General features: G+C 48.8%; 1 protein-coding gene across 4 annotated transcripts in view; it reads right to left on the bottom strand.

The window, feature by feature from the left end:
* Positions 1-12,141, bottom strand: part of RGS20 (regulator of G protein signaling 20) — a 39,215-nt gene that overhangs the window by 14,699 nt on the left and 12,375 nt on the right. The window contains exon 1 of one of the 4 annotated variants that reach the window (XM_071419468.1): positions 6,993-7,454. The exons of 1 other annotated variant lie outside the window; for it this stretch is intronic. In XM_071419468.1, the coding sequence (XP_071275569.1) occupies positions 6,993-7,439 (447 nt within the window). In that variant the 5' untranslated portion in view covers positions 7,440-7,454. 2 more of the 4 variants (XM_071419481.1, XM_071419479.1) reach the window with 2 other exon arrangements.

Below are 12,141 nucleotides of genomic sequence, written 5' to 3'. Positions count from 1 at the left end.
GCTCTGTTTATACTCAGAGTGGGTATGGTTTCAGCCAATTGCTGAGTATAACACAAATAGTCAGTAAGGTACTAATTTTGCTAATATTGAGTTACTGTGAGGAATCAAATCTTTGAATGGGACAGTCAGTGTCAGTGTCCAGATGGCAAGAGGGGATTCTGTTGCACAGGTCCTCATAGTGGTGGTGTGGCTGGGTCACATGAGACTCTGGGACCTGCATTAATGCTCAGATCCTACACTTAGCTGTCTCATGTGCCTTGGGACCACTCCAGCACATGCATAATCCATCCCTAGTGGTTGTCTGGAGCTACAAAACATCTTTTACCTCCCTAAATTGTGTGCATGAGTCTATCCTGCATGATCATTTTTGCATCTGCAGGAAGTTTCTTCTGACTATGGACAAGTAACTAGTCACTTACAAGTCCCCTCTGACTACCTGCAGTCTGTGCAGAATTGGGTTGATTTTGTAGCTTTGGAGTTTCTGGATATCCTTCTCCCTGGATATTAATCAGCACACTGAAACATAAAGAAACTTTTCCAGGCAGTGGGTCCTGCCTGGAATAATCCACAGAACCATCCAAATTCCACATGAACAGTGCCAATAACTCAAATACTTAAATGAAAACAGGGAGTAGGTGTTGAGGTGATCAGCTTGTCTCCAGTTGGTTCATTGTTTCAAGTCAGTCTAAAGTAGCATCTCTGCAGATCCCTAGGTGCAGAGTTTCTGGATCTCCCAAGGAAAGAGATGTCCTTCTCTATATAATGATAACAAAAAATTGAGTCCATTATAAAATTGTCCCTAAAGAGCAATGAAACAAAAATAGAGGAAAATTAATGGCACATGTTCTTGCTTCTTATCCTGCTAGGTAGCATCTATGAATCATATAAAAATGTATGTGCTCATATGATTGAATGTTAATAAGTAATTTAAAAAAAAGTCCAAGGATCTAGGCAAGCTGCAGAGATGCTACTTTTGACAACAGTGACAAAACCACTGTATGCCTTAAGAGTAATGCTAAGGTGGTGAGATAAGAATGTCTGTCATAACTTTGGCGTAATTCCAAAGCATACCTATCTGACATTCAGATTATGAAGCATTTCTCCATGTAACCTTATAAACATGAAGGAGTATAAAGGTCAGGAGTGAAAATTATTTCCCTGGTTAAAAACACCTCAGGTGATATTTGGCTTAGTTGTAACATTTATAGTATTTGCTAATTTCTCAGCAGAAGGGTGGGCTACCAAGAAAATAGCATTCCCAGAGGAGGAATATTTAAAATCTAAGCCACAAATGTCAATTTAAAAACCAAAACAAAACCTCAACCAAATTTTAAAAAAGCCCCAAACCCAGGAATACACAGAATATTGTAGACAAAACTTTATACTTTTATCCCCACTTTATGCTAAAACATAATGACGTTTTTTCAGCTCAGAGTGCAAAGATTCTATTACTTAAACTTAATTACTGAGACTTAATGTTTCCTCTTTGTATGCATTACCATCAGGCAGGTGTGCAAGCCTTTAGCTTGTTCTTGGGGCTGATTTGCATGGCTACAGCTTCCCCAGTAACTCCACAGCCTGGGAAGCCCTGTGCTGGATCACTAGCTGACAGGCACTTGGAGTGAGGGCACAGATGTAGTCCAGTTACTTTTCAGAATATTTCAGGCCTGATCCAAACTCCACTAAAGCAATGAAAGCCACCTCTTGGTGTCAGCAAGCTTTGGGTGAGGTTACGTAGCTCTCACAGTTGCTGCTTTGAATTTGGATCCTCCCAGTGATGATAACCAGTGAGTTGGAAGAGATTCTGTTCTTATCTACTAATGTCATAAGAGGCTTGCAACTGGGGTCAAACTCCAAATAAATCTCTAAATCTATTTTTTAACAATTCAGATATATTTGGGGCTGCAACAAACTCCCACTGAAGCCTGTGGCAGTTCACTGTCAGCTGAAATATGAACAGGAAACTTGATGCTCATGCTTCTTCCTTTTCATTGACAAATGTGACAAGCAGGCTTTCTGCATTAAGCAGTGTGCTATTTTAGTCAGAAAAGAATTCTAATATATGTTAATGAACTCGCCCACACATATGCACATGCTTTAGGCATAGTTGTCAGCTTGCCCACTTAGTAGGTTAAGAGCAACAGCTCCTGGAAGTTACCTTGTATTATTGGAGATTTGGCATATTGCAGTGGGGTGGCTGAAATGGATGAGAGTTTGTGACTGCAAGACAGAGGTTAGCAGAAAAGAGAGTGGCGATGTATGGAATAAACCTCTTTTTATTACACAACTGCTGTGCCCAAGCCTGTTAAAGGCTTCAGTGGATAAAGTTGCAAGTAAAAATGTTATCCTGTAACTAACAGCTCTGGGACACTTTCATGTCAAATGTCCAGAAACTGAGTACCTTGGCTTGTTTTACTTAATTTATTTTTCCAGAGGAGCAGCAGCTCAGAGGAGCCAAGTTCATCTATCCAGCTTAAAGCATTGCTTTCCATTTCAAAAGGAATGGCTGAAAGGGTATCACACCCACACAGCAAGAGGTAAATGGTGCCTTGATCACATCACCTGTCACAGGTATTTTTCTACCAATGCCTTAGATGTCTTCTGCTCCTCTTTCTTTAGTATTCAGTTCTGCCCAACTGGCCACCACGAGGCCACTCTCTGTAAAACCTTCCTGCACTAAAGTCTTTCTCTGAGTAAAATCTGACTTTTCTGTTAGAAACCAAGTTACTTGGGGCTTCAATGGGATTTTTGTGGGGGCTTTTTTTGTTTTTCAGACAGATGCCTATATCTCCTCTGGATAAAGAATTTCTTTAGTTTGGATTTTATCACAAGAGACTTCATGGAAAATGTTACTCTAACATGTATTTAGCAGGGTCACTGTCACTATTTCTCCTGTAATAAGGGAAAGACATTAAAGAATTCTTTACCAGTTGCATAGAAAAAGCAACAATAGCAATCTGTAGTTTCTGTCCAGCTGATTAAGTGGATGCCATGACAGTGGGGTAGTATGAATGTAAGTATGGATATAACTTCATCCCATGCTGAGTCCTTCACAAACTAGGTCACTGCAAACTGCAATTAAGTTAAATCAGTGTCAGGATCTTCTAGTCTGCACAGCACAAGCTGTCAGCATCCCTTGCCTTGTCTTCTGTGGCAGCTGGGGTCAGCCTCAGTGGATGTATGTCAGTCACACTGACTGATCAGTTCTCTTAGAAGAGAAACCAGCAAAAAACCCCACAGACTTCTCCAGTGCTGGGATTTTTACCACTGCTTCAACCCTGCTTCTGCTGGCTCTGATGTCAGAGAAAGCACCTGCTTCTAGTTATTTTTATGCAGCTTGTTTTAAGAAACAATAACATTTAAAAAAATCACTCCTCCTAATATTTTACAAACCTCTCTACTATGCAGTGAAGCTGGTGCCTGCAGCAGTTTACTCTGCTCACTCCCATTATCTCCTCCTGAGCGCTTGGTTGCATTGTGCTTAATTATGAATGGCCTCCAAAAAGCCCGTTTTACTGTACTATGAAGTGACTCATATCACACAGAAGCTCTGACAACTCGCACCGGGTACTGGAGGCACATGGCGCTGTGTTAGTCAGTGACTCATTTCACATTGTACTCGGTGCTGAGATCTGACTCACATCGAACTGTGTGAGAAGCTGACTGACATTGTGCTGGTCTGAAAGCTGGTTTGAATCGGGATGACTCACCCTGGAGTGCATTAAGCGGTGATTCACACACTGTTTCCTATTGATTCCGATTGTCGCGATTCACTTCGGATTGTACTACGCTGGCATCTGGCTGCTCTGCAGCGCAGGCACTGTGATAGCAACCCTCTGCCAGGGGAGCCCGGCTGTAGTGCCAGCCTGCAGCGTCAGCCAGGAGGAGCAGTACCAAAGTCAATTCAATGCTAAAGGAAGGTCAGTATTTGGCTTAGCACACATTCACTTTGACCATGACACTTCCTGGGCATCTTTGTTTAACCTGGTTTTGACAAGTTTTGAAAACAACAAGTGAGGAGTAATCAACCTCTGGCTAAGAGTCCTCTTACTTCTGAATGCCAGGAGATCTCCAGAGTACTTCCAAGACTTGCTGTCTCCTTTGTCAGTTTTCTTAGTGGCAAGGAGATGGGATGAATTTCTGTAAGTGAGTACTGATAGTTGCTTAAATGCTTCAACTTCATCAACATTTGACCTGAGCTCCAAGAGACACAGACACCCTACAGCCTGAAAACTCCTCCCCAGTACTTTAAGCTCAGTCCTCAGACATCACTAGTCAGTCTGTTCTAAGCAAGGGGTAGAGAGTGTATAACACCTTAGGTGATGCTTCCATGATTAAGTATTTGGGACCCAGAGTAAAGATATCAAAGTAAGTATTGATGAGAGGAGTAGATAAAAAAATAAAGAGGAAATCAAGTAATTGTTCTCTCACCTTTGAGCATTTTATAAAACACAGTGCTAGTTTTACACTCAGTTGGCTCTGAGTTTAGAGAGACACTCCTAATTTTAACATGACGTTCCTAATTTCAGGAACCACCACTAGGAATCTCCTACCGGATAATGATTCCGGTGTTCTGTTTAGTCAAACTGGTGTTTATTGCTTCTGGTCCTGTAATAGAGCAGTGGTGTAGCTACCTCCACAGCCCACAGCTCTGCAGAGCACTGGATTCGATGCTGACATTCTGTTTGTGCAACAGAGGTACAGGGAGACTCCTTGCCATTACATCCTAGCGACAAGCATCATATGAAAAGTTTTCATTTTACATTTTTCAACAGCAAAAATGAAATAATGGAACGGTTGCATAAAGTAAATTACACCGCTATTAAATTACTGTGGGTTCTTACTGGAGTCTACAAGGATAATCTTATTTCACTTTCAGTATTTGTGTCCGATTTTCATTACCTGCTTTTTCTTACTCACTGACGTTACCTAATGACAGAGCTCGGGAAGGGCTCTTTCTCTTGATGGGGCAGGCTGGCACTGGAAGTCTCTCTACGGAAACACTCCCCTGTTGCTGCTTCTCTCTCTAACTTGGCACGGGAGCCCCGGGCTCTGAGAGCAGACGCTCTCCGAGCGGGACCCCCTTCACGGTGGGGCGGGGGCTGCACGGATGCTGCTTCATTTTCGTGAGACGAGGCAGACGGGCCCTGAGCGGGGGCCGAGCCGAGGTGGTACCTGCGCTGGGGCCAGGGAGGTGGCGAGGCCCGGGGTGCGATCCCGCCCGGGGAGGGATCCTGACCCCGCTCCCGGGGCCCAGGTCAGACGGGTGTTACCCGGGCTCTGCGCTGGGAGCTCCTGGGGTGGGACGTGGCGGTGAGAGCCCGAGCGCTGGGGGCTCCCGGCTTGCAGCTCCCGACCCTCCGGGAGACCGGGGGAAGCGCCTTTTGCGCCGAGTCCCTGCCGTTCCTCCCGGGGAGGGCGGCCACAGCCGCTGTCCCGCCCCGGCCGCGGGGGCCACCGTCCCGTCCCGTCCTGTCCGATCCCGTCCCGTCCCGTCCTGCCCTATCCCGTCCCGTCCCGTCCCGCTGCACCCGGGGCGGCTCCAGCTGCGGCACGGGGGTCGCGGCTGCCGGCGGCGAGCCCGCTCCTGCCCGGAGCTCGGGATGGATGCCGTGCCCGGCTGCCGCCGAGCGGCACCGAGCGCTACTCACGGTGTCGGCAGCGGGGCCCGGCCGGGCGTCCTCCCACGCTTCCCCTCCGGTCCCGGCGGGCTGGGCGACCGGGAGCGGCGGCTCGCCGGACCCACGCATGCGCCCGGCCCCGCGGGCTCGGCTCGGTGCGGCCGCGGGTGGGTTCGCTCTCCGTGGCTGGAGCCGCAGGGAGCGAGGCCGGCAGCCCGCGCTCCCCGCCCCTGCTCGGCACGGCACGGCCCGACGGCGTGGGCTGCCGCCGGGTCGCCCCTGGCGCGGCGAACACCGGGGGCTGCTCCGGCTCAGGGCCGGTTTGCAGCGGAATTAAACACAGCAGCGCCCGCACGGCGGCGGCGGGCTGGGGAGGGCGCGGGGGAAGCCATGGGACGGGCGCCGCAGGGAGAAACGCCGTAGAGAACGGCGTGAGAGCGTGTGAGTGGGGAGTGTGTGTGCGCGCGTTTGTGTGTGTGTGTGCGTGTGTGTGCGCGGATGGGAGGGAGTGGGAAGGGCTTGGAGAGGCGGCGGTGCCGCCGTGGGGCTCGGTGCCGGCGCTTCTGTGCTCACAGATGCCTTAGAGGAGAGCCGGGCTTGTCAACCCGGCGCTGGAACATGCTCGCATTTTAAGTAACTGCGTGTTAAGATACACGTCTTCCCTCCCCTAGCCGCCTCCCGCTTTCCAGCGGCGCAGGGCTCGCCGCCGCCGGGCTCTCTCGGGCTCGCCCTCCCGCTCCGCGGGGCAGGTGTGACACGGCTGCGGCAGCGCGGCTCCGGGCAAGGCGTGTGCCGGGCGCCGCCGGGCTGGGCGCTCAGCCCGTCCTCGGAGGCGCCCGTAGGAACATCGCCACGTTTAGGGGATTCTCTCACCGATAATGATCCGCCGCCTCCACCCCCCCGGGCAGCCGTCTGCCGGGACAAAGGTTAACGGGACGACTGCGGCTTGCTAGTACCTCCGCCGCTCTCGGGCAGACCGACACTGTCTTCCCGTGAAACCAAGACTGATCCGGTCCGTGAACGCTCTGCGCGTTCCCGGTCCCCGGAGCTGGGCACCCGGCTGCCGTCGGGGCTGTTCCCTTCCCGCCCGCGCACCGGGTGCGGAGCAGGGCGGCCGCAGGAGCCGCCTCGCCGGAGCCAGCGGACCCGGGGGCGCTGGGGGTGGCAGATGGGACCAGCGGGCTCCGCTGTGGCGCCCGGGGCTTTGCCGCGGGAGCTCGCCCGGCGCCCCCGAGACTCCCACGCCGCTGCCGGCTGAGGGCACGTGGGCGGACAGCGGCTTCCCTGGTGCGGGGAGCAGGAGGAGGAGGAGGAGGAGGAGGAGGAGGAGGAGGAGGAAGGGGTGGACGCGGCCCCAGGAGCGGTACTCACGGCGCCGGGAGGCTCGGGGGCAGCGCGGGGCTGCGGCGGCGCGGCTCCGTGGCACGCCGGGCATCTCCGGCGCTCCGGGGGGAGGCGGCTGGGCGGCGGCGGCGGCGGCGGGGCCGGGGCGGGGGCCGGCGGCGGCTCAGCCCAGCGGCCCCGCAGCAGGGCGGCGAGCGGGCAGCGGGCGGGAGCCCCGCTCCCGGCCAGCAGCGCCGCCAAGCCCGCGGGACACAAGCGGGGCTCCGGGGCGTCTCGACGGGGCGCCGAGACGAAGCGCGGGCAAGGCCGGCGGGCAGGGAGCTGCGGCCGCAGGAAGGGGCTGGAGAGCAGAGCTGACAGCGAGGCGAGGGCCCTGGCAGGCCTCGGAGTCTGCGGCGAGCGGGGGAGGTGTGGGAGCGGAGGGACGGGGCGGGAAGAGAGAGAGAGAGAAAGAGAGAAACACAAAATGAGCATCACCGAGGGGGCAGGCGGGGGCCCGGCACAGCCAGCAGAGCCCCGCAGTGCTAAGATGAGGGTTGAAGTGCTGGCAGCCGTGAGCCCACACCCTGCTGCCCTCGCACCCCCCTTGCTTCCACGTACACTCAGTCTTTTTAACTTTCCTCAGCCGGTCCTTCAGGCGAGGGCCGGCGGACAGCTCTCGTACCCAGCCAGTGCCCACTGGGGTTCGGGGCTGGCCACAGGGCCGGAGGAGCAAGGGAACGAATGTGGCCACTTACAACCTCCACCCAAAGAGCAGCTCCCAAAAAATCCCCATCCGAAAAGCCAACCGCAGACGACGGACGGAGCTGCGGCGGCGGCGGCGGCGGGGAGCGGAACGGAGCCATTGCCGCCCGGACCTGTCCAGGGTCCTGAGCCTGCCCCGCGCCTCCCGCGGAGCTCGGCGGGCCCGCCCCGACCTGCGAGGGTCAGGGCAGCGTGACCCTGCCCTTCCTCGCTGAATGCCATTGTCCTGCAGGGAAGGAGCCGCCTGGATGGAGCATGGGCCCTGAGCAGGAACGGACAAAAATCACTGATCTGCTTCCCTTTTCTCTAGCAATGATTTCTACCTGTTTTTGTTTGGGGTTTCATGATTTCATCAAGGTTTAGACCATCCCAAAATGTTGTCCCTATTTCTGGCCTACAACCAGACATCAAAGAGACAGAGAGGAACTGAAATCTACATGGTGTGAAGAAAGCTCTTCCCACCATGATGGTGCTGCCCTTGAAGGCCAAAGGCACTGCCAGAGCAATGGGAGAACATGACTGTGGTGCCATTGATGCCAGGGAAGGTGCTCCTTAGAGCTGAAACCAGCAGGGAAAGCTGCCATTCCTACACAGAAGGAGAGCTTGCTGTTGCTTAGCAGCAGAGAGTTCCCCTAGGTCTGTTTGGAGAGGTGAACTACGGCAGAAACTGGACGATGTTCCCAGGAGAGCAGAAAAAATAGAAAGGTTGATTCTCACCCCACAACCCTACTCAGTATTCCTCCTCCCCAGTGGCAAGGAGCCCTCCTGTGAATCCCTGCCCTTTTGGTTGTGGCAGAAAGTGTAGAACTGATGTTGAACAGATTTCTGTGCCAAACTACAATTGCCAAGGCCCAGACAGGACCTATGGAGATATTATAGGTTTGACAGGTAGGGTTAAATGACACTGCCTCACTCCTTGGCAGAGGAAAGGAAACAAAGTCTCAGTAAATGTACTGAGGTGGTTGTTTATGTGACTTAAGACCAAGCTCAAAACACCTGCTAACACCATTGGCCTTTGAATTCAGCTCTTGGTCACTGTACCAGGACAGACAGTCATTTCTCAGACTGGTGAGTAAATGTGACTCTCCTAAGACCTCTCTAGACTACGGTCCCAGGTGGCATCCTAAATCTTAGCAGGAATGCTTGATCAAGTCCAGGCTTAAAGCGCTGGCAGAATGTAACCCCTTTGGAAGGTATGTTCTTACTCCACCATCCTTTCCTTTTGTCTCAGGAGAGTCATGATCTATTGTTTGAAATGGGGGTTTGAAATATGATCTTTAAGTTCCCTTCAAACTCAAACCATTCTATGCTTCTAGCTAATATCTTATTAAAGAAGACTATTTTTTTTTTCAAAATTCATGATGCATAGTGATGGTGGGTAGTACTGTGTAAAAACATGATATTTATGCTCGCTAACATAAATGGTGTTAGATAAAGAAAGCCACCTAAGCTAACTATGTGGTTGGAGTTTGTAGGCAGCTCTGTCTCGTTCTGTAGGCAGGTGCCTCTGCATCATTGCATGTGTACACAACCACATCCTGAAACAGCTGAATGGTGTGGAGGCATAAAGTCCTCACAAAATTGTTAATGTAGACATCTTCTCCTCCTTTCCCTGTGAGTGATGGATGCAGGCTGATGTCCAGCTGCATGAGACAGAGCTGCACAAACAAGGGCTTGCACTTTGGTGAAACAGAGTTTAGAGAGCTGAGAGACCCAGACTAGAACCCTTTCTGTCCCTAAAGGAATGTGAACATGTATTTCTCATGCATGAAAGAAAATTCCCCCAGTCATCAGAGCAGCTTGCTCTGCATGGGTCTCTGTGACCTTACTCTTGGTGCCCTCTACTTCTCTACTTTGCTCAGGTTAATTCAACTTCACTGGGACAGAGGGAAAGCAAAATGTCAGTCTAGCAAGGCCCAGGAGTACTTGACCTTGCACTTATTTCTGTTTCAAAAAATAAGTTAGGGAAAATTGAGACCTTACATGTGAGTTGTGCATTTAATATAATTATCCCATATAATTGCACTTTTTTCTGTAACATATGTGGTAAATAATAGATCAGGAAATCTAGTTTCAATATTGGTATGATCTACCAGTATATCAGGCATTACAAAATCCACCGCCACCCTTTACTTGGCTTTCCTGAATATTTCACATTAGACTCATAAGGTTTTGATAAACTTTTAGGAGGAAATTCTACCCAGCATGCAGTAGTTTTTTTTTTTTTTAATTCTAAATCAGAAAGAGATAGCTTTATATGAGGGTACCTTTGCTATTTAATATTGCCCTTTTGGATGTTTCTTAGACTCCACCCTCCCTCTTTCTGCAAACTTGTCCAGTTGACATGTTTTCCTAAATTTGCCTTTGTGGAAATGAAGAAATCTGTTATTGTTCTATTTTATTTTATTTTTTTAATGAAAACTTAACAACTTTTTAAGTTGTTCTCACTGTTCAGGAGAGGTGATAAGAAAGATAATACAGAACATGTATCTGTATTTTAATAACATTGTATTCCAACAGTCATGCAGTCACATGTCAATGGGTGACATAATGAACATTTCAGCTTTTTTAGGGCCTGTTTTCCTTCATGGTGTGAGGGCTGATTGCTGTCTCATACCTGAACTTCTGCTCCCTGCCCAAGGAGAGGTCATACACATTTCTATGGCAGCTTTTGTGTTCTAGTCTATTTCAGTGTTTCCTGCTCCCTTAAATTGTTAAAAGGAGAGTTTCTAGACCATTGAATGGAGCTGATTCATAGGGAATTAGGGAACAATTCAAACAGAGAGTAAGAAGCCATTTTTTACCTTTTTCATTGACATTAAAGTGCACTTGTAACAAATAATTTTGAAGACTGATAGGCTTTTCTGGGAAAGGAGATATTTTCAGAAGCAGAATGAGTTTCCAGGGACTTCAGCTGAACTTCAATTTTCTTTATGTATCAGCAGTATTCTAGTATTTGTTTTCCCTTACCCCTTAATAAAAATTAAAAATGTAAAAAGAAAAATAAAATAAAAGATACATTTAAATAACCATATTTTGAAGTGAACTTAATGTTCACTTAATACCAGTGATATTATGGGAAGCAGCTTTGCTGAACGTTTAAATATTCGGTTTTTTTCAAATCAGTTTCTTACAGGCAAAGCCACTTTTCTTTATGGATCTATCAGTAGTTGGTTTCAAGTAGGAAATATAGGTTCAAAGTTGATGGGAGGAAGAATAAACTGGCATCTTCAAACATGTAAGATCAACCATAGAGTAGTATGGTTCCACAGAGCATTAACTGAATTGTCCTACATGCAGGGATGCCTGCTAGTATTTAATTTTTCATCAACATTGATAGTGGTGTGTCAATTAATCAGTAGAATTTTTTTTTGTAAGCCAAAGTGTGAAAGTCCCACTGTCATGTCATTCATGCAGTCACAGGGTGTCTCTTAGCCTTTTTCTGGAGGACTAGGTTTCCTCAAGATCTGATGCTAAAACCTGTGATTGCATTACATTAGGGCTTGAAACATTATCAGAATGGTTAGATGTGATTTAAATCTCAGTGCAGTCAGAATTTCTTGCAGTTCTTAAGTGGCTCTGCTTAGTGCTTTGATAATTATTTCATCACTGTAAGGTCATTTTCTAGGGTGGTGTATTTTCTCAGGGTTGTCCAGTCCCATATGTGTGTTCTGACAAAACCCTTAGCTTCAGTATTTAAATCAGTCAGGGTCTGCTCCAAAGCTGCAGGAAGCCTCTGCCACCTCTGCTCACAACTCTGTTTCTTTCTACTCCTACATATCACATCTTTGTTACTTCTAAGGCAGAGGAAACTTAAAGAGAAATAACATTTGAGATGGAATCCAATATTAGAGCTAAGGATATGTTCTCCAGTAATACTGAATTGGCACTGAATGCTGGGTTTCAGAGTGTCAGAGTCAGCTCAGTGATGGTTCTAGTCCTCATTCTGGCCCAGTCCAGCTGATGGGTGTGGGCTCTGTGGGGTTTGTGAGCCCTTGGACAGCCCTTGGCCTGCTCTGTGGCCCAGCTTGTACTTAAAATCCTTGGTGATGCAGAGTTTCTGGCAGATTTACAGACTACACAGGAATGTGGTGGCTTGGGCAGAGAAGGCCTAATTAGAAACTGCAATGTGATACACACAAAAATGAAATCTTTGCTGAAGGGCAAGTGCATTAAGAAATGTTGTCATTCATTTAATTTGTCATGTTTGGCAAATTGAATCTTCACAATATTCTCTGATCCTCTCACTTGATGTATGACATTAAATAATTAAAAGTAGAATGCCAACCAAAATGCATACATTTTGTTTTAAACTATGAGGCTAGCATACATCTCTAATTCTATCCTCTATTTTTCCCCATAAACCTTTGAATTATTTGGAATAATTGAAAACCCTTACAGCTTTGATTTATAAAGAAAAATCCCTTCCATC

Source organism: Agelaius tricolor, unplaced genomic scaffold (assembly GCF_023055355.1).
Source record: "Agelaius tricolor isolate 1412-34295 unplaced genomic scaffold, bAgeTri1.0.p SCAF_2, whole genome shotgun sequence".
NCBI lineage: Eukaryota > Metazoa > Chordata > Aves > Passeriformes > Icteridae > Agelaius > Agelaius tricolor.
Note: the sequence above shows the minus strand (reverse complement) of the source record. Positions and strands in the feature narration are given on the sequence as shown.